At 34.0% G+C, this 22486-nt stretch overlaps 1 protein-coding gene across 7 annotated transcripts in view; it reads left to right on the top strand.

Annotated features, from left to right (window-relative positions):
• LOC143448987 (microtubule-actin cross-linking factor 1-like) overlaps positions 1–22486 on the top strand; it is a 56494-nt gene that overhangs the window by 3666 nt on the left and 30342 nt on the right. For 4 of the 7 annotated variants that reach the window (XM_076948984.1, XM_076948982.1, XM_076948985.1 and 1 more), the window contains 48 exons: positions 1280–1341; positions 1438–1527; positions 3685–3720; positions 4651–4728; positions 4944–5036; positions 5952–6115; positions 6737–6855; positions 7287–7393; positions 7731–7913; positions 8324–8499; positions 8812–8905; positions 9262–9407; positions 9722–9863; positions 10124–10255; positions 10565–10648; positions 10779–10934; positions 11195–11389; positions 11599–11724; positions 11898–12050; positions 12220–12501; positions 12756–12942; positions 13055–13209; positions 14251–14429; positions 14823–14970; positions 15151–15389; positions 15539–15579; positions 15757–15911; positions 16115–16299; positions 16439–16589; positions 16666–16897; positions 17074–17228; positions 17306–17478; positions 17656–17806; positions 17954–18185; positions 18289–18443; positions 18535–18707; positions 18885–19035; positions 19200–19431; positions 19535–19689; positions 19781–19953; positions 20134–20284; positions 20465–20696; positions 20800–20954; positions 21046–21218; positions 21399–21549; positions 21714–21945; positions 22035–22189; positions 22305–22477. In XM_076948984.1, the coding sequence (XP_076805099.1) occupies positions 1280–1341; positions 1438–1527; positions 3685–3720; positions 4651–4728; positions 4944–5036; positions 5952–6115; positions 6737–6855; positions 7287–7393; positions 7731–7913; positions 8324–8499; positions 8812–8905; positions 9262–9407; positions 9722–9863; positions 10124–10255; positions 10565–10648; positions 10779–10934; positions 11195–11389; positions 11599–11724; positions 11898–12050; positions 12220–12501; positions 12756–12942; positions 13055–13209; positions 14251–14429; positions 14823–14970; positions 15151–15389; positions 15539–15579; positions 15757–15911; positions 16115–16299; positions 16439–16589; positions 16666–16897; positions 17074–17228; positions 17306–17478; positions 17656–17806; positions 17954–18185; positions 18289–18443; positions 18535–18707; positions 18885–19035; positions 19200–19431; positions 19535–19689; positions 19781–19953; positions 20134–20284; positions 20465–20696; positions 20800–20954; positions 21046–21218; positions 21399–21549; positions 21714–21945; positions 22035–22189; positions 22305–22477 (7462 nt within the window). Of the gene's footprint in view, positions 1–968; positions 1167–1279; positions 1342–1437; positions 1528–2701; positions 2796–3684; positions 3721–4650; positions 4729–4943; positions 5037–5951; positions 6116–6736; positions 6856–7286; positions 7394–7730; positions 7914–8323; positions 8500–8811; positions 8906–9261; positions 9408–9721; positions 9864–10123; positions 10256–10564; positions 10649–10778; positions 10935–11194; positions 11390–11598; positions 11725–11897; positions 12051–12219; positions 12502–12755; positions 12943–13054; positions 13210–14250; positions 14430–14822; positions 14971–15150; positions 15390–15538; positions 15580–15756; positions 15912–16114; positions 16300–16438; positions 16590–16665; positions 16898–17073; positions 17229–17305; positions 17479–17655; positions 17807–17953; positions 18186–18288; positions 18444–18534; positions 18708–18884; positions 19036–19199; positions 19432–19534; positions 19690–19780; positions 19954–20133; positions 20285–20464; positions 20697–20799; positions 20955–21045; positions 21219–21398; positions 21550–21713; positions 21946–22034; positions 22190–22304; positions 22478–22486 lie in introns of those variants that run through there. The other 3 variants (XM_076948986.1, XM_076948983.1, XM_076948988.1) reach the window with 3 other exon arrangements.

The raw sequence follows: 22486 nt of genomic DNA, 5'->3' as shown, positions 1-22486 counted from the left end.
TAAAAACTAAGTGTATTTGATTTCATTTTATTGACAATTACTATAGCCTAATATGCGCATACAGGTTTTTCACTACGACTAAGAATCATCAATTGATTTCTACGCTGCAACTGCGCTTAACATTGAAGACCGTTGCAATTTTTAATGGCATAAATGATATTCTCTTTCATGAATATCTCATGTAAAGCCCTGAGTTAAGGAAATTTGGAAAGCTATAAACTGTTTTAACTTCCGATTTAAAAGCAACCAATTCAGATTAACAGCATTGAATGAACAAAAACGTTTTCAGTATTATTCGTAGTACTGTATTTAATTTACTGAGCAATCATCGCATATAATCTTATCGTATGGCATCGTTTATTTTTCGCCATTAACTGTGCGAAACGAAAATTACGATGCTGTAACCTTTATATCCCATACACATCATAGTGATAATGGGAAAATACAACAATAGCGTGTTTTATTAGCAATAAGTGGTTTTTAGCGTTAAACATTCTTGCGCCTTGTACTGAGTATTGAGTTGAAAGTTGAAACCACGCTATCTTTGTCATTCAGATTCGATTATTGGCTTTGTCACGTGTTCTGTAGTTGCACCGGCTACTACACGCTTCATTGCCTACGCGAAAGAGAGGTACGTCACAACGTAAACACTGTTCTTTTTTCGTTCACAATGTTTGCAATTGTGACGTTTGTCTCGCCGATTCATTAGCGAGGCTCACTACAGAGGAGTAATAGCTGGAAAAGCATTTGGCGATTAAGTGTAAAATTACTGGAACAATTTAATAGGATCAGGAATCAAAATAAAACGATGCAGCAGCTTGAAACGATTTAAGCATTAATGCTACTGTATTTACAAAAGTAGAGTGCCTTTATGATGTAACTCATATGATCTGTTGATCAAGGCATTTGTTTACAATACAAACATATTCTGCCGTCTCGTGTTAAGCATGGCGTTTAGTAATGGTGCATTACTTTTAGTCAATAGGTTAATGCTTTACAGGTCAAACCAAAACAGTTGGTCGTGTCCATTTGAGGTTCTTTGTATAACATGCTAGCAATAGTCTAAAGTAGGCTATCTTTGTTGTTTAATTTATATATGATGGCATCATCTGGATCGGAGTTTTCGTTAAATGACACGATTGAAGGGAAAATCGGTGTTGCAAGAGGTTGAGTGCATGTTGTGTAAATGATTTAAAAGAATTTTTGCAACACTTTTTATCCGACTTGGATAAAGTTATTGACCTTTTTATGCTATAAATTTCTGTTCTTGTACTTACAGATGCCAGAGATGAAGTTCAGAAAAAGACGTTTACTAAATGGATCAATAAATATTTAGCAAAAGTACGCCTTATTTATCACTCAAAGCCTTGTAGTTCTTTACTGCAACCTTACACAAGAAAGACTTAAAAACTGATGATTTAAAATTATGTTTTTCAGATAAATCGCTCTGTGGATAATTTATATGAAGATCTACGAGATGGACACAATCTTATTGCATTGCTCGAAGCATTGTCAGGCATTTCCCTGGTGAGGATTGGTATTTTAGATAGTTTTGTTGGGTCTAGTGAAGAAGTGCACAACCACAGGATGCCTTTGCATACTAGATCCCAGCTACTCAAATTGTGACGTCATCTGGTTGTGCACTTCTGCACTAGACCTGGTTTGTTAACGAAAATGCTGCTTTCAGTCACTGTTGGCCTTGAAACCAGTCATTGATTTTCCTTACATTCATTAATTTCATCATTTCATGAATTTATGTTGCACGGTCAACTTTCAAAAAGCTTACTATCATACTTACTATCAATATATTACATCACATTTTGTCAAAAAGAGATAGTATACCGTAATTCCATACTATTAAAAATAGTGACGTTATTTTCATGGGAATATGATTACTGTAAACTGCAAGTTTGCGAAACCTTTAAAGCTATTCAACTTCAAAAAATAGGCATTTGGTCCCTGTTTTCCATATAGGTAGGTTCTGCTTTATTGCTTCAGTCCCCATAAACCATCTTTGGAATTTTAACTTTGGTAGCCCATTTGCATAACCAGAAAAAGATGCAACTTTTGTTGAACTTGTACAATATATATCCATATATACAGATATCTTTTGGTCGTTGGTTACCAGAAATTTTGCTGTTTTAAACCTACTTTTTTATGGTTGTTTAAGCCTGGTACGATTGTTAGAAAACCATAAAACTCTGAGATTGTTAGTTCAGTTACCGCAGGTTTAATATCAATTGGTTTTTTGTTTTAAGAAAAAGGTATCAAAGCATTTCATTTTATCTGGTTATGCTATGGTAAAAATCAATTTTTGGCAAACCGTTTTCAGTAAGATAGCGACAGTCTTTAAAAAATGTGGTACTTAACAATCCAAGTAACTAGTTTTTGTACGTACACAATTATGATTATTTTTTCTCAACATTGTACAAAGTCCTAGTTTGTTCAATCAGTTTTACTGCTACCGGCCTTGTTTTCTGGTACTACTGTATTCTTCAAAACCCAAAAATTACCCAATTATTACAGCCAATACCGGCACATCAACAAAAAAGTTATTGATGTATATATATCAAGGAAGTATGTGCTGCTTATTTTAAGACATTATTTATAATTTGAATTGCAATAGATTAAACACGTGTATTTGCATTTTACTTCTACCCTTCTTCCCTTCTATTTCCCTTAAACTTGTGGAACAGCTTTATTTTGGTGTTCATGCTAATGGAGTTTTGACCATGCTCATGCGGAATCGGTTCAACATTTGCACTATTAACAACTTTTTGCCAGTTCTAATTATGGTCAGTTTAACTAGGACATCATTACATGCACATTTCATATTTCAATATGGCCTTTAGCAAGCCAAGTATGAATGGTTTAAGAATGTTTCTGGGTTGATGAGTATCAATGCGAAAGTTAAGGTTAAGACGCCAGTAATGAAGTAACAGTACGTTAGATATTTTGCTTCTAAATCCGTCTTTTGTGCCCACCCAAGTAAATGGTGGGTAGCAATTTTGCCTTTGTACGCTTGACCTGTTCTTTTGATGTGTTAAAAGGAGTGGAAGAATGCCTGTGGTGTCTTTTTGAAACTCTCAGGGTCTAATTTTTAAGTACTGTGCTTGCGTGCCTCTTAAAGTTTTGTTTCGATCATGTACTGCTATGTCTAATGGTGAACCATGTTCAATGATGTATTGCTATTAGTGTATTGATCAAAAATACCTGAAGCTTAGTTAACAACTTGTGGCTGATTTACATCCAATAATGCTGTGATAATTACTGTTCACTTCATTATTTAAAATGTAACTTGGATATCATGAACCATATATTCTAACGGTAATTGAAGTTTAAAACAGCAATGTCAACAATGTTTACTTTTGCTTTATAAAGTTGCCTCATGTATTATTATTCAAAAAAACTTGGTTAGATAACAATTTTGGTCCCTTGAAGTATGTAATGTATGCTGATTGACGAAAATGGTGTGGTTTGCTTTCTTGGTATTTACTTGTGTTCGAAGCTTACAGAAGATAGCTTTGTTGTTTGTATAATGCATGAATTCTTCCATGCACTTCGTTTTGTATTTTTATTAAAGTCATTTTTGTAAAAAATGTTTGGGTTGGTTGTTGGGTGAGTGTCTGCAAATAACTAATTCCTGTCATGTTTGTTCTTTATTTTCTACCTTTTTCTTTCAAGCCTCGAGAAGGAAACTACATAGCTCACATGCGATTGGTAAGGCATTCAGTTATATAATCTCTTGACTATTTTTTGCACTCATAATCGCCTTTTAACTATTGCAAACTTTAATTTTTGATAACAAGTTTGAGACAATCTTTGGTAGGTTTGAGAAAGTGCATGAAAATACTGTTGATAGGTTTCACCCAGTTAGGCATCGCTCACTTACTTTCGGCATCACAAAAATCACAAATGTGTACGATACGATACCATAAATATTCACTGACACCACGGAATTTTGCTTTCACTTTGCTTTTATATTTCATTCTAAGCATAGGTCAAAACTCTCTGTCATTTCTGCATTCTTAGTGTTTGTACGGTATGTTGTTAGCTTTGTAACTATTTTTGTATGAAATCATTGCCACTCCCACAGGCTTTTTATTTTACAGTATACTTTGAGTTTAAAGTCTCCTTTCCAAAGGCCACTTAAACACCATCTTAAAGATACCACATTATTTTGCAAGTGCTGCCAACTTAATTATAAGTTTTAGCATGTCTAATTATTATCATGTGTAAAGCTGTTGAGCGAGAAAATAATTAATAAGTATTATGAAGTGTATTAGAGAACAGCAAACAATAAATATGATGATAAAACTAGCATTAACATTTGTTAGAATTAGTCATGTTTGCCTTGTCATGTTTGGCCAGATGTGTTTTGCTGTTGTCCATCTAAAAACACATGCCTGTTGTCTTAATGCATGACTTAAATACTCTGCACAACTACACGATTTCAAGTAGGAATAAAATTCAGAACTTTTATAGGATATTGCTAATAATATAGTTAAGGTATCACCATTTATTTGGTTTGACAGAAATCATTTTTATTAAAATCATATTAGTTGCATTTTTATTAAACAAATTTTTAATTAATTTTCTAATTTTGTAAATTTATATTGCAATGAATAATTTTCAGTAAATTTTATTCAGCCTCGTGAAAAGGGTAGAATGCGTTTCCATCGGTTGCAGAATGTTCAAATAGCTCTTGACTTTTTGAAGCAAAGAAAGGTATGGTGTTTTATTTGGCTAAGTGGTTATGATACATATCAACTCGGTGTATTGACTATCTTGAGGCTAAATATTGTAGTTCAACAGCTTAATAGGAAACTTAATATGGTGTACAAACAGCTTTTAGTTTCCTTTGTATGTATGTATGATTAAATATATTTGTCTGTTGATAAGTGATAACAAAGTGTTTTAATGCTGGCATATGTGTATTGCAGCTTCGTTTGGTGAACATTAGAAACGATGATATCACAGACGGAAACCCCAAACTTACCCTTGGGCTTATCTGGACAATCATATTACACTTCCAAGTAAGTATTGAGTTACTCGCATTAATACTTGTATACGTGTATATGGAATCTGTATGTTGGACTAGAGTTTTTAACTTAAGCTTAGTTTAAGACCTGTGGTGAATCGTTTTTGAACTTATAAATTAATATTTTTGCCTTCGGAGATGTTCTTCATACATTGGGTATGTCAAATATTCAAATACCTGTCTTCAATATGTTGCTTTAACTATTTATGTTTATTTATATTTACATCTGCTGCTGATTTTGTATTTTAAAATGCTACTGGATAGGCTGCTTTTAACACTCACGAAATACAATCCATTTTAAAACATACGCTTGTGTCAATCATCATTATTATGTCTTGCCATTGTTGACCGATCCTGTCTGATTTCTGGTCTGCATTGTTAAGTGGTTTGTGGTTATTACGTAAGTAGCTGTCCATGTAAGTGTTTTCACATCACTCATTAGTAAACACTTCAGCAATGCAATTAACAAGTTAAGTTTCCCTCAGAGACCATCATCGTACTACTTATTGTTCCTATGACTTCCTGATTAATATACTTGTACAAAATGGCTATAACCTCGTCTTCATTTTTGGTACTGCGTTATATCTATACCCATGGTGACCTGATTGTCATAGTATAGCTGCTAAACATACTCTTTCAGTGCAAATGAAAAATACTTTTAAATTAAAATTTCAAGGCTGGTATGTTATCACAGCCCATTCAGGCAAATTAGCACTGAAATATAAACTGAAGATTAAGGTCACTACTTGCGACTAAGAAGGGCAAGTTTAATTGTATTAATCCTTGGTGTTATTCTACAAAACAAACATGTTCGTCTGTCACGTTGTTGCAGCAAGAAAGCTTTATGCATTCGACATAACACAATTATACTGTTTATTGGCATAGGACTAGAAAATGGATTAATTTTTAGGTTGAAGATATTAATCTTGACGGTGGAGAGGACTTATCAGCACGGCAGGCATTGTTGCTATGGGCACAACGTAATATGGAGGGTTATGATGGAATACGAGTGACCAACTTCAGCTCCTCCTGGCAAGATGGCAAAGCTTTTAATGTAATCATTCACAGAAACAGGTAAATTGGTCAAAGAACTTCGAAACTTCACGATAATTGAAAAATGATGTATGCTGGGCAATCCCTACATTTTGATTTCTTAGAGTTGTTTGGTTACACTTCATTGCTCAAAAAGAAAACCAAAGTTTTGTGTAATCAATACTTTATAGGAACCTGGTTTAATTCACAGCCATTGTGAAAACTTGTTAACTTAAAGGTTCTAAATAAATAGTTTGGAGAGTGCTGTTGTAGTTTTTGAGCTGTAAATAATAGCTTAGTGTTGGTAATGGTTGATGTTGGTTTTAAAGTGTCATGAATAATGGGTCATTACTGGACAATTTTTATATTTGGCTTTTGCTAATAGATATTACTAAGTTACATAGTAATAAGTAATAGTGTCGTTCTATCATAATAACTTACTGATAGTAATAACTCTGGTAAGCCAACAAAGTCACTGACAACACTGCTATTATTCCATTTACTTGTTAAAATGATATTCAAATTTTATGTTGTAAACACTTCAATAACATCACATCAAAATAACATTATTAAAATAACCATTGCATAAAGCATACAATAATTTCGTTAAACATTATAAAAACACGTATTGTGATTTATCTTAGTTGTTGAACCTTTTATCAGACCTGAACTGATCGATATGAATCAAGTAATGGACAATAACAATAATGTATCAAATTTGGATCAAGCCTTCCATATTGCAGAGAAAGAATTTGGCGTAACACGATTGCTTGATTCTGAAGGTTAATGTTGCATTTGTATGTTTATTTAAACTGCAAGCTATAATGTACAGTTAGTTTGTGGTTATGCACTTAATGTTTTATAGTCAAGCTTTTATTGTCTAACTTTTTGGTGGAAAGTCTTTGTGCAACCATAAATTATAAAACATTTTACATTTAAAATATTTTACATTATTTCACTTAACTGTTTTCAGAAATGGGTTTACTCCACTGGTTTATATGGTGGTAACTGTTTTCATAGCTTTAGGTCATAATTTTTATTGTAACAATTGTAGTATAAAATCTTTCATAGTCTTTGTTTGACTTAACTGTTGGGACAAACGGGTGAAACAATTTTGAAGCATAATATACAGACTTGCTTGCAGCAAGTTTTGCTTGTGTGTAAAATGAATATTGTTCACCAAGGTTATGCCAAACATTTGTTTACATTTAAGATGTTGATGTGGATCACCCAGATGAACGATCTATCATCACATACGTTTCATCACTCTATGATACATTCCCTCAAGTTCCACCTCTGCCTAGCAAAGTGACAGAAGAAGTAGGTGTATCCAACAGTTTTATTGTTATTTATCAACAATAGTCGTGATCTCTTATTGTACACAGTGATTGTTGTGTGGAATGTTCTAATCTAAATCTAATACTGTCTGGATTGTTTTGATGTGATTTTGATCTCTCATTACATATTTTATTCTATTTAAATTTTTTTGGAACAACTTTTTTGTTTCTTAAAAGCAAAGCTGCTATGCCCACTTATACATGACTCTTATTGTAGTTAATCTTCATATTTTATTTCTGCATTGATGCATGTGTGAGAATTACATGTTGGCTTACCAGTAGTTGACATAAAACCAAGTAACAGCATGTTATGTTTGCAGGAATGGTTATTTGCATGGGAAGAGTATCATTTGTTGCTGGTAACATTGACCCAGTGGATTCAAGAACAAATACGTATAATGCGGAACAGGAAAGACATCGATGCAAGTGAGAGCATTCCTGAGATTACCCGCTTAAAAGATGAACTAGAAAGATTCAAAACTGAGGATGTTCAACAAAAAGAAGTATTGATGTTTTCTTTGTTTTTTGTTCTTTTTTTGCAAAACAGTTCATTAATTTGACATCAATCTATTAAAAGTGTCCTAACTTAAAAGTTTAGATAAAGGTTTAGTGTGAATGCTTGCTGTAGTAGCCGAACTTCACAAGTACCACATTTATTGTTATTCAGTGCTATTTAAATATATTCACATTAAGTACTCGTGAGTCATAAGGGTACAAAATATAGATAATTAAACTGATTAAATGTATAGTTATATTGTTAACTAGTTGCATAGTTACATTTATAACTTACCATTACAAACGTACATTGTATTCAAATTTATTCGTAAAAGTGTGAAAAGCATTTGTTAATTGATTTCTTAGTGATTAAACAAAAACATTTTAAACAGCTGTTGTTGTAACTAACTCATTCTAGGCTGATTTGAAATCAATTCATCCAAAATATCAGCACATTGAAGAATTAAGTGAAGATTCTCGCAAGAAATATGAGCCGCCTCCTGGCCATGAGCCTGGCACTGTTGTTGTTGCTTGGACAACTTTATTGGATGCTATTTCAGATCGAGAAGTCTGGATCGATGAGAAATATGAAAAGTACTTATTTAACTTACTTATTTAACCGTATTTTTTGCAGCTGTTTTTGCAAAGAACGTTGTATATTGCCACTAGAAATAATTTGTAAGCTTTTGTCCCATTCATGAGGTTTTTTGATATCTTTGTATCACATTGAAGAAGGTGAGGTGAACTCTCATGACCTTTAATGCTTACTGGATGAATAACGTTTAGTGATAAGATTACATGCTCAGTTTGCTTGCAAGCTTAATAATTGACATATTTTTGCACTGACGTTGTTAATATTTGAACTAGAGAAAATATGACATGTTTGTCTAAATATTTTGAAACAAGGTTGCGTTTCTTTAATGAGCTTTTGGTGAAAATCAATGTTGCCACATCCGAGTGCAGAAAGAATTTGGAATTGGCCGTAATTGGCATCAAACAAGTAAGTGTTCAATGTGCAATTATACAGTACAGTGCAGTACATGCGCCAAATGGTGTGTGAGTATCCTATTGTTTAAACAACCGCCTCGTTTGAGATATTAACTTGCTACGCCCCCAAAGCAATCAATTGAACCAAGCAACTGCATATTTGTATTGGCCAATTTTTATCCCACTCATACCACATGAGTACAAGCAGCAAATATAAAAATGCTTTGTTGCTTGTCAACTGTGAATTAATCTGTCAGGGTTGTAGTAAATAATAACCGCAGAGGTATGTACTTGTCATAAATTTTAATCTCTTACATGAAGCATTTTTAAAGCAATCGCAATTGCTAAATTGATTATTTTTTATCACAGATTCGTGACGGGGATGAAAGTTCTTCATTGCCCAGAAATGTTGAGACTAATCTTGCTACGTGCGATGCAATATTGGAAAATGCCCGAGCTGATGCACAAATTCTGAAAGATAAAAATTATCCCAAGGTCGATACTCTAGAGAAGACGTACGTGATTAATTAATTCTACCAATTTAGGCCTGTGTTACACTTCTCTTTGCTTTTGGCAATGTATCAACCCAAAGCAAACATTCGAGTAGGATTAACATTTTTGTGGTGTTTTAACTGAGCTAGGTGTGCTGTGTCTGCTGATACACTGTAATTCTCTTTGTTACTTTATTTCCTTTGATAGGCTTTGTAACGAATTGAATTATCATCTTTTTACAATGAGCATATGATTAACCATGTCTTTTTGTTTAATTTGTGCTTGGAATACTTTATTATGTTCTGATGTAATTAAGACTCTAATCAAACTTGTACAGACTTGAGGCTCTGCAAGAGAAATGTGATGACCTTAAATCTGAATACAATCTTACACGGCAGCTTGCCAAACAGAGAAAGTTTTTAGATTCCGATCAGTACAAGTACTTGCAGTACTGTATACAATGGGTCAATGAACATCAGGTATGATTGAACATCAGTCACATTCAGCTTCAAATTTAAGCATTTGAGTCACTTTTAAGTAATAATACTCTTTGTTTATTAATTTTTTATTCTGCATATTGACTTATGACAAGGTACTTTGTACACATACTGAAAATTAATTAAATTATTGCTTATGTTGCTGTTGGTATGTCAGTATCATAAAGGAAAGCTCAAGATCACTTTCTAAAGATAGTAGACCGCACAATAAAGCCTGTCATGATTGTTTAATTACTCAATAGAACTCCGTTGAATTGTTTGCTTTTGGAAACGACCTTCCCGGTATTAGGAACCAACAGAAAGAGTTTGCTAGTGTGTCACATGAAGTGAATAATTTTGACACTGCCGTGGATAAATGTCGGAATGAAAACAAGGTATACACTCAACCTATTTTTATACTATATGTATTTCAGCATGCCAATTAAATCGTAAAGTTATTGTGCATTTTTTGTCGTTTAACTTTATCCGTTAGTGCTATGCAATAAAATATTGTATTATATCAATTGTTGGAAAGTAAACTAGTAAAGTAAACCCGACCCTCTTTGCAAATACATACCCATTCAAATTACATATTTGTATTAAAAGCTTGTAAAACATTTGTGAATATCCGTACCATTTTTGCACAGACTTTATTGTTACCATCTGTGTTTAAAACATATTAATGGGAACGGTGATTTTTATAGAGCAAAATCGATCCCGCTTCACCAGAATTTGAAACATACTGCAGCCTTCTTTCTGTGTTGGAGAAGAAATATGCATTACTAAAGGTAGAAAGGGTATAGGTCTATTTGCCTATTTATAGCTGTGTGTACACGTTTGTTTAAAACCCATATCCACCTAAGCATACTTTCAAATTGTAAATTTTTTAAGTTTATTTACAACAAGTCACTTTCACAGAAATCAGTGTCTGATCGTTCTAAACACTTCAATGAATTGTATTCCTTTGTGAGTGAAGCTACAGACCACCTGATATGGATGCAGCAAAGGGAAGACATGGCACTATCAAAAAATATTGCCCTGTGTCAGCAACCAACTTTTAATGATGAGGCTGAGGTGATTGTGAAATTTTTTTCTAAACCACAATGTATAGGTTTATTTGAGCAAACACTGTCTGTTTTCCTAGTTTGGTCTTTAGGGCAGTGTCAATTTATTTACATTATAAATTCGTGTGACGTTAGGCATATGTTGTCCCTACAATTCTTCTGCGTTCATGTTTAATCAACGTGTCCAATAATTTAAAGCTATTCATAACAAACAAATTTGCTTCCTATGTTGTCTAATAATAATAATTAATTGTTTTTTGGTTTTTGCAGGTATTTGACAAAGACCTCAAGGACAGAGAACCATCTGTTGCTGCCACTTTGAAGAAAGGAGAAGGCTTGAAAGAACATCCAGCATTTAATGTGGTGCAAAGTTATACAACTGCCTTGACCAACCAGCTTAGTTTCCTTCAAACTATATCATCTTGTCTACAGCATCATGGCGATGACTTGTCAAAACAGGAAGAGGTATATCTGCGAGATGATGTTATTCATGTGCAAATAGCTACAAAATATACTCAGTACCATGACCTTTCTAGAGAAGCAATACTAATATAGGTAGATTACCAAACCATTGGCAGCGCATGTTGTGCTACCACAGTTTCCATTTCCCATAAAACGTAGCAAATCCGATCATTTATAACTTTATCACATTTATACCTTTCTTTGTTTTTAAGTTTGATGAAGCATGTGAGCGCGTCCATGAAAGGCTGGAAAATATTAGGCAACAACTGCTGGAAATTGATAGCCAAGTAGATGTCATTGAGCCTAGTTCAGATGTGGATATCTGTGATCAATTGCAGGTCAGTGTTGTTTTTACACCAAAGCATTATGTTTTATCAGGTAGGTAAATGCTCCACTGCTAAAGGGGAAATATGCTAAGTACACAAAACCGGCAAACTTGTTTTGCGGTTAGTGTGTAACTGCAAACCCATTGTTTTTGTTTGAGGTTACGAGCTAAGTGTTTTGCAAACAGAACGTGGATGTGCTTTTGCAAGATTACCGGAAAGCAGTGGAAGAGTTGCTTGAACAGAGCACTACTGTGCCTTGCATAAAGGAAAGAAATATACCCTTAGAAGATGAAAATGTGTTACCTGCTACATCTTTGTGCGAATACCATGGAAAAAATGTTAGTTAAATGTAATTTTGTCTAATGCATTCATAAAAAGTATGCATAACCATACCAACTGTGAAATGTCACAATCAATTAAATCACTTATCGAATTCTATATATATTTGTTATCACACCCATTAGTTCATGAATTTGTTTTGTGACCATGAACCTTTTGTGCTTATAGTTGCAAGTAGTTGATGGTGAGGAGTGCACTCTGGAAGATAACAGAGACATCAATGAATGGAAAATAAAAACTCTCTCCGAGCAGCGAGGAACTGCTCCTGCTCTGTTGTTTAGGATCCCACCAGTCAGCAAATGCAACGTTGAACAGGCAAAGCTGGAAGAACTAGCTTGGAGATATTTGGTTAAAGAATGTCACAAAACCAGTGTGAAATGGAACTTCTGTCAACTATTCATGCGTTTGCAAAAGAACCAGAAGGCTATTCTGGCATGGACTGTTGAATCAGTAAGAATAGTTGGATATATAAAGCCAGTAGTTTGAATGTTACTAGTGATGCTTAACTGTTAATCTGTCCGTTTGGTTACTTGCAAGTTTGTACTTGTAGTCTCCAAATAAAATTTATTTTTTTTTCAAATTGTTAAGAACATTATTGCCTAGTTATTAAAGATTGTTCTAGAAACAAAATGTAACTTTATAAGCTTAACTGGTACTTGAAAATTTCACTAAGAGTTACTCAGTAATTTAATACCGTGGTCTAGTACAAAATGATCCCTGAAGATGAAAAAGACGATGCTCTGAAAAAAGTCAAAGAAGATGTTGCTTTGTTGAACAAGTCTTCAGAGACTTTGGAATGGAAGAAAACTGAACAACACGTTTCCACATGCAATATCACATTAGAACTATGCAATAAGCACATTCAAGAAATCGAACTCAAGTTAAATGAAGGTATCAGTTTTCAGTCATCACTACATGTTTCAGAATTTCTTTAAATTTTAATACGTGTCGACATTAAAAAAAGAAATTGACAAAAGTACCCAAATGTTAACCTTGTATGCAGAGAAAGAGACTGAAGAGAAGTGTGTATCGTACACTTCGGAACTGAACGTCCTTCTCAGTAACTTGAAGGATGTCCACAAGGTGGTTACAATACGCATTATCACTCCACTTCCTCAGCAAAAGCAGGAATTAAAGCTTGTTGTGAACGAGCACCAGGTTGGTAAAGCATTAATCCTCAAAAAGTTTATTGTTCTGTAAATTAGTTGCCATTGTAGATTCTGTTTGATGCTTATTAGATGCCTCTGCGTAGTTTTTTGTAATTTGCTTGTCACTAAATCATATCTTGCATGTTATTCCTTTTATTATTTCATTGTGCTCTTATTGTAATTTTGTTCATGTTAGGAAGTATGACGTATTCAACACTTATTTTCATGACTAAAACATGCAGATTTTCACGAGAGACTTTCTGTGGACTTTTAGAGTAAAGCCACTTTTTCACTGCTTTGCGTTTTTCTGTACTATGCTGTAAATGTCAATGCTGACTTTGTAAGTCTATACATAACTTACATGATTTGATAATAAGTTCAATTTAAATGTCTCATGAGTAAGTGACGTCAGTAATTTAATACCGCAACCTTTTCCAACGCCTTGCGTCATCATTCCTAATAGATATACAGTAATTGCTATAATGTCATCTATCTACTTTGCCCATGTAATTGAGGTAACACTTGGCTAAGTTTAGTTGTGATATCTCTACTGCGTTATTTGTCTTCTTGTACTAGTTTTTGATTTAGTTGTCCACAATTTTGCATAATATCAGTTCATGTTTTTGAGGTTTAAAATAATTTCAAATTAAATTTTTTAATGCATGGAGTGTTTTTTCATCTTAGTGCATGCCAGGGTTTGATTCACCACAGTTTACCTTTCCTTATAAGCAGGTAATTTATTGCACTTTTGCTGTTTTTTGGCTTGTTTTACTAACAAATGTTTGTTTGAAATTCTTAATCTGTCTCATGCTGTTAATTCTGACTTATTTAATTGTCTCTATTTATTGTTTTCGCGGCGCATGCGTGTTATCTTGTAATTGTGCTCGTTGCAGGTGTTTTTGAATGTGCTTTTTCAGTGCTTTGTGCCATATATCTATTGGTATCTTATGTGAGATGAACGCTAGATGCATGCTTTGTAAAAATGCAAGAAATTACAAAAAGAGCAAGTAAATCGATAAATACTTGGAGCTGAACTAAAATTTCTTCGAAGGAAACCATCAATGATCTGTGCGAGCAAAAGCCAAAATATGAGCGATTATCATCGGAAGTTACTGCATTTGTTGAAGATTATTCCACACATTCCAGCGTTCAATCTTTGTCTTCCTGCCTTGATATTGTTGTTAGTCAGTGGAAGAGCACATGGAATGTTACACACTTGTATCTTGAGAAGTAAGTAGAAATGCATTGATTATTGCAAAAGCAAGCAAGAGTTGCACATAATTTTAAATTCAGAAGGACAATACATACACAAACTGTAGTGAGAGATATAATCTTATTACTGTTTCTTCTGCAACTAGGCAAGGTAATAAAATCTATAAATACAATTCGATAGTTTAAATCCAAAACCAGTATTATGCACAATTGTTACTCACAGGCTACATTTACACATGGCGACAAACTAAACTAACATATTAGTCAGCTAATAATGTGAATGTACATTTAGCATTTACCGCTTGGATAAAAGTAAAACAAGGCCTAAAATATAAATTTTTAAAAAATAATTTTTATATTGTTTGATTTAAATTGAAATTTATTTTCCTGTTATCTGTACAATTGATGCAGACTGAAGACCGCTTGTGTTCTGGTCGATCAAATAGATGTCGTCGAGGATATGATATCAGAGTTTGAAAGTCGTATATCTATGACTGAACAGGACAGTGGATCTGTCACTGATGTTGACGGTATCATGCGACATCAAGCAATGTTGAAGGTATATTTCAATTCCACCAATTAAAATTTGATTCCGTAAATAAAACGCTATCTTTGCCCTAGTTGGCACCTTAAAACGACAAAGTAAATATTTTATGATTAGGTATAATATGTATCTTGTAAACAGGCTCCCATACATTGACTATTCTTAAGCTAGAATTCCTCTTTTTATTATCAACAGAATATAAAGGAGGCCATTGATACCAAAACACCATTAGTGAGTGAAATGACTCATTGTAATTTGAAACTTAAAGACAGCATTGAGCCACTTGATGACTGCATGGAGAATGACCAAAGCACCCAGACTTGTTTGGAGGACATGAATCTTTATGGTTTGTCATCAGACGGTGACGCTTGGACTGAACGTGTCGATACTGATATTGAGAGATGGAATGCTTGCAATAAAGCTGTGATGTCACAGTAAGTTTTATGTGGTGTATGTTTTTACTGAAATTTCACTTCAACGATTTACCGGGGATGGTGATCATTTGTTCTTAAACAATAGCAAATAAAGATATAACCTTAACTTGTTACAGAAACTCATTTCAATTTAACCATCTATTTTGCAGACTGCAGTATCTCACTGACATGCTTCCTGAAGCCGAAAAAGGTAAATTTGTTTTGGTGGAACGTAAATGCAATAGTAATTGTATCTTTGATTGTTTATTGCATAAGAAGTGTATAACGATTTCATTTTATATGTAAGTATGTATTTGTGCATTTCTACGTGCATGTCTTGTTACTTGTCAATAAAATATATATATATACCGTATGTAATTGCTCACAGCTGCTGCTGAGAAGCTTGAGGCTGAAACACTTCTTGCAAAATTATCTGACTTGCTTAACAAAATCAAACTTCTTGAGGAACAGCAAATGTCTCTGGCTTCTGAAAAGTTGCCAGTTGACGAAGAATCTCTTGCAAATTGTCTTGAAAACCAACAGGTGAGCTACAACCTTTACATTTGCCTTAAAATCACTGTATCTTACACTGTAGCTTGTTTTGGAGTTTTGAATTTTTAATCCTTTTGTAGCATAAGGTTTGTTTCATTCTCATAAAATACAGCTCAGAAATTGCGATTACATTTTGTTTTGGAAATTATCAATTTTGATTTGTGAGTTTTTACTATTTTATATCTTTGAAATAGAATACTGTGAAGGAAGTTGAAAGTTTGAAACCAGCATATGACAATTTACAAACTGGAGTTGTGAATTTTGTCAATAACGAATTGACCAGGCCCGTTGAATGTTTGCCACAACTCAAAGAGCAACTTCTTGAAATGCAGCAGACTTGGATCAGTCTATGGCTGGTTTGTCATGTTCAACTGGAAAGGTAAATTTTCCCAAGTACCTAGCACTTCATGAAGCAGTTTTATTATTTAACCCAAATAAACTGATGCTAATTGATACATTGAATAGAATTTCTTTGACTAGATTCTTATTGAATAGAATGAGTATGTTTGTGGTTGTAGAATCAAGGGATTTAAGTGCACTCACCATGAAATTGATACAATGGAATCAACAGTTAAAAATTATGAAAATAACCTGGATGAAATTGAAGCGGCAATACTCAAACATGAAAATGACATGATGCAACTCAGGGTACAAGCAGCTAACATAAAGGTGTGCCACTGATCAGTAACCCAAAGGTTTAAATAATAACCGGAATTTTTTCATCAACTAGACCTTGCTCTTTCAGAACATGAAGAGCGGTTGTGATGAAGTTGATAAAAACTTTAAAATCATGAAGGATAACCTGAAATCAGTACAATCTATCGTTTCACAATTTTCGGAACCGCTATTACCATGCAAGGAATTGGAAGACAGCAATGAACGACTTATTGCGCTCGAAGAGAGATGGAATGAGGTCAAGAAGAGATTGGAAAGAATGTTCGAGGATATTGATAACAAACTAATGAACCTTGAAAGAAGTAGGCAGCAACTGCATTTGTATTGATCTAATTTCTTTGCTGTCTGTTATTATGACAAAAATAGATGACAGCATATTACTTTGAACTACTTCTTATACAAAATGCAAAATATTTAACAAAGGCATCAGCAACAAACAAATTTACAAACTCATTCTGAAACATTTTTCTGTTTTAAGATGCCATTGTGAGCAAAGATGCAGCAGAAATCATGTCAGCATTAGCGTTGCTTGGACAAAAAGTTGATGCTGTTGAGGATTCCATGATAGATGAAGCCAACTATCAACTTCCTCTGGATGTTGAAAGCATCAAACAAGCTGAAGAGAAACACGATGTAAGTCTTTCAGATGAAGTTAATTTTGCATAGGTAGGTTTTAATTCATAGCGTGCTTCCAAGTTGTTTTCTTGCAGTCTTTCAAACCGCTGTTGGCTGAAGTGGAAATGTCTGCTGATGACTTGCAAAAGAAATTTGATCAGATAAAAGAAACCAGGACACCAGAAGTAGAAAACGTTGAAGAGCAATTTTCCAAGTTTAATGATCGCTGTAAATTTGTTGCTGATCTACTAGACCAGAGGAAGCCAATGTAAGAATGGTTGTCTGTGAAGTGTGAATAAAATAGTTTGACAAACATGACAGACACACAAACACAAAATGTGGACAAAATACTGTTAGAAATGTGACCATATTTGATTTGCAATCTCTGGCCTTAAGTCAGTAGTCTTGCTTAGACATAAATTTTGATTGGCGTTTGGTTTTTCAGATATGCAGACCTACGTGATATCATAGAACATCTGAATAAAGATGAAGCAACCATTGATGGCTTTGACAAGAAAATAGATGAAGTTGATGAAAAGTTAAAGGAATGTGGAAATGACGTTGACGAAGTGAAAAGTCAAGTTGAAAAACTGAAGGTAAATATTTTTAGGCCAAAAAAACTGGAAAACTTTCCGCAGTTTAATAAAAGTGTCATGAAAACTATCATGACAAGTTATATTAGTTTTAAAATTTTGCTGATGTCCGCACTCATCGTAGCAATTTGCAACATGTTGTAATTTCAGACCCTAAAAGATGAATGTGATGATGTGGACAGCAGCCTTGCGGAGCTGAAGAGCAAAATAGTGGCAACATATCAAGTTGTTGATGGTTTTGATGACAAGATTAAAACTTGCAAAGAATTGGATGCATGTAATGCTAAAGCTGATTCACAGGATGAAAAATGGGGCAATGTAAAGAAAAGATTAGACAGAGAACTCACTGAAGCCTGTGACCAGTTAACACAAGCTGAAAGAAGTAAATTTATGTTGTAGTTATTGTTTTCTAATTTATCTGTATAAATGTTTAACATCATGGTTGGCAATACTACTTTTTTTCATACCACTTTGTTTTTTTAAAGATGTTGCAGCGAGTAAAGATGCCGCAGGAATTTCATCAGAGTTAGCCTTGCTTCAGGAGAAAGTCGAAGCAATTGAAAAAGCAATTGAAGAAGAAGTTAACTCACAACGTCCGCTTGATGTACAAAGTACTAAAAATGCTGAAGCCCAACATGATGTACGTTTCCAACATAAATCAAGCAGCAAGATTACTGTACTATACTTTGTTACCAAGTACAGCAATTTGTACTGAAATCATATCTTTGCAGGGTCTCAAATCCCAACTGGATGATGCAAGATCAAATGCTGATGATTTGCAAAAGAAATTTGATCAGATAAAAGAAACCAAGACACCAGAAGTGGAAAACGTTGAAGAGCAATTTTCCAAGTTTAATGATCACTGTAAATTTGTTGCTGTGCTACTAGATCAGAGGAAGCCAATGTAAGAACGGTCGTCTGTGAAATGTGAATAAAATAGTTTGACAAACATGACTGACACACAAATGCAAAATGTGGAAAAAATGCTGTTAGATATGTGACCATATTTTATTTACAAACTCTGGCCTTAAGTCAGTAGTCTTGCTTAGACATAAATTTTGATTGACGTTTGGTTTTTCAGATATGCAGACCTACGTGATATCATAGAACATCTGAATAAAGATGAAGCAACCATTGATGGCTTTGACAAAAAAATAGATGAAGTTGATGAAAAGTTAAAGGAATGTGGAAATGATGTTGACGAAGTGAAAAATCAAGTTGAAATACTGAAGGTAAATAGTTTTAGGCCAATAAAGCTTGAAATTTTTCCGCTATGTAATAAAAGTGTTATATAGCTGAAAGTGTTATGAAAACTATCATGGCAAGTTGCATTAGTTTCAAAATTTTGCTGACGACCATACGCAGTGTAGAAAATTGTTGCATGATGTGTTTTCAGACCCTAAAAGATGAATGTGATGATGTGGACAGCAGCCTTGCGGAGCTGAAGTGCAAAATAGTGGCAACATATCAAGTTGTTGATGGTTTTGATGACAAGATTAAAACTTGCAAAGAATTGGATGCATGCAATGCTGAAGCTGATTCACAGGATGAAAAATGGGGCGATGTAAAGAAACGATTAGACAGAGAACTCACTGAAGCCTGTGACCAGTTAACACAAGCTGAAAGAAGTAAATTTATGTTGTAGTTATTGTTTTCTAATTTATCTGTATAAATGTTTAACATCATGGTTGGCAATAGTACTTTTTTTCATACCACTTTGTTTTTTTAAAGATGTAGCAGCGAGTAAAGATGCCGCAGGAATTTCATCAGAGTTAGCCTCGCTTCAGGAGAAAGTCGAAGCAATTGAAAAAGCAATTGAAGAAGAAGTTAACTCACAACGTCCGCTTGATGTACAAAGTATTCAAAATGCTGAAGCCCAACATGATGTAGGTTTCCAACATAAATCAAGCAGAAAGATAACTGTACTATACTTTATTACCAAGTACAGTAATTTGTACTGAACTCATATCTTTGCAGGGTCTCAAATCCCAACTGGATGATGCAAGATCGAATGCTGATGATTTGCAAAAGAAATTTGATCAGATAAAAGAAACCAAGACACCAGAAGTGGAAAACGTTGAAGAGCAATTTTCCAAGTTTAATAATCGCTGTAAATTTGTTGCTGTTCTACTAGATCAGAGGAAACCAATGTAAGAATGCTCATATGAAATGTGAATGTAATAGTTTGATAAACATGACAGACACACAAATACAAAATGTGGACAAAATACTGTTAGAAATGTGACCATATTTGATTTACAGTACAAACTCTGGCCTTAAGTCAGTAGTCTTGCTTACACATACATTTTGATTGACGTTTGGTTTTTCAGATATGCAGACCTACGTGATATCATAGAACATCTGAATAAAGATGAAGCAACCATTGATGGCTTTGACAAGAAAATAGATGAAGTTGATGAAAAGTTAAAGGAATGTGGAAATGACGTTGACGAAGTGAAAAGTCAAGTTGAAAAACTGAAGGTAAATATTTTTAGTCCAAAAAACTTGAAAACTTTCCGCAGTTTAATAAAAGTGTTATATAGCTGAAAGTGTTATATAGCTGAAAGTGTTATGAAAACTATCATGGCAAGTTGCATTAGTTTCAAAATTTTGCTGACGACCATACGCAGTGTAGAAAATTGTTGCATGATGTGTTTTCAGACCCTAAAAGATGAATGTGATGATGTGGACAGCAGCCTTGCGGAGCTGAAGTGCAAAATAGTGGCAACATATCAAGTTGTTGATGGTTTTGATGACAAGATTAAAACTTGCAAAGAATTGGATGCATGTAATGCTAAAGCTGATTCACAGGATGAAAAATGGGGCGATGTAAAGAAACGATTAGACAGAGAACTCACTGAAGCCTGTGACCAGTTAACACAAGCTGAAAGAAGTAAATTTATGTTGTAGTTATTGTTTTCTAATTTATCTGTATAAATGTTTAACATCATGGTTGGCAATAGTACTTTTTTTCATACCACTTTGTTTTTTTAAAGATGTAGCAGCGAGTAAAGATGCCGCAGGAATTTCATCAGAGTTAGCCTCGCTTCAGGAGAAAGTCGAAGCAATTGAAAAAGCAATTGAAGAAGAAGTTAACTCACAACGTCCGCTTGATGTACAAAGTATTCAAAATGCTGAAGCCCAACATGATGTAGGTTTCCAACATAAATCAAGCAGAAAGATAACTGTACTATACTTTATTACCAAGTACAGTAATTTGTACTGAACTCATATCTTTGCAGGGTCTCAAATCCCATCTGGATGATGCAAGATCGAATGCTGATGATTTGCAAAAGAAATTTGATCAGATCAAAGAAACCAAGACACCAGAAGTGGAAAACGTTAAAGAGCAATTTTCCAAGTTTAATAATCGCTGTAAATTTGTTGCTGTTCTACTAGATCAGAGGAAACCAATGTAAGAATGCTCATATGAAATGTGAATGTAATAGTTTGATAAACATGACAGACACACAAATACAAAATGTGGACAAAATACTGTTAGAAATGTGACCATATTTGATTTACAGTACAAACTCTGGCCTTAAGTCAGTAGTCTTGCTTACACATACATTTTGATTGACGTTTGGTTTTTCAGATATGCAGACCTACGTGATATCATAGAACATCTGAATAAAGATGAAGCAACCATTGATGGCTTTGACAAGAAGATAGATGAAGTTGATGAAAAGTTAAAGGAATGTGGAAATGACGTTGACGAAGTGAAAAATCAAGTTGAAATACTGAAGGTAAATAGTTTTAGGCCAATAAAGCTTGATAATTTTCCGCAATTTAATAAAAGTGTTATATAGCTGAAAGTGTTATGAAAACTATCATGACAAGTTGTATTAGTTTCAAAATTTTGCTGATATCCACACGCATCGTAGCAAATTGCAACATGTTGTAATTTCAGACCCTAAAAGATGAATGTGATGATGTGGACAGCAGCCTTGGGGAGGTGAAGGGCAAGATAGCGGCAACATATCAAGTTGTTGATGGTTTTGATGACAAGATTAAAATTTGCAAAGAATTGGATGCATGTAATGCTAAAGCTGATGCACAGGATGAAAGATGGGGCGATGTAAAGAAACGATTAGACAGAGAACTCACTGAAGCCTGTGACCAGTTAACACAAGCTGAAAGAAGTAAATTTATTTTTTATTATTATTTTCTTGTTTATCACTTCAAACCTTAAAGTTTGAGGTAATTCGAGTATTATTGAATTCTTTTAAAGATGTTGCAGCGAGTAAAGATGCCGCAGGAATTTCATCAGAGTTAGCCTCGCTTCAGGAGAAAGTCGAAGCAATTGAAAAAGCAATTGAAGAAGAAGTTAACTCACAACGTCCGCTTGATGTACAAAGTATTCAAAATGCTGAAGCCCAACATGATGTACGTTTCTAACACAACCAGAGCAGCAATACTACTATTACGTACTTTATAATTCGCTGTTTAGTATAACAATTTTATTGAGTCGCAATAATTTGCTTAATCCTATTCTTTACAGTGCCTTAAACCTCAACTCGATGATGCAAGATCAAATGCAGATGATTTGAAAAAGAGATTTGAAAATATCAAGGACACAAGAACACCAGAAGTAGAAAAACTTGAGCAGCAATTTCCTCAATTTATTGAACATTGTGATTTTGTGGGAATCTTGCTTGACCAAAGAAAAGACATGTAAGTGTA

Source organism: Clavelina lepadiformis, chromosome 3 (genome assembly GCF_947623445.1).
Source record: "Clavelina lepadiformis chromosome 3, kaClaLepa1.1, whole genome shotgun sequence".
Lineage (NCBI taxonomy): Eukaryota > Metazoa > Chordata > Ascidiacea > Aplousobranchia > Clavelinidae > Clavelina > Clavelina lepadiformis.
The sequence above is the reverse complement of the archived record's forward strand: the minus strand, read 5'-3'. Positions and strand labels throughout refer to the sequence as shown.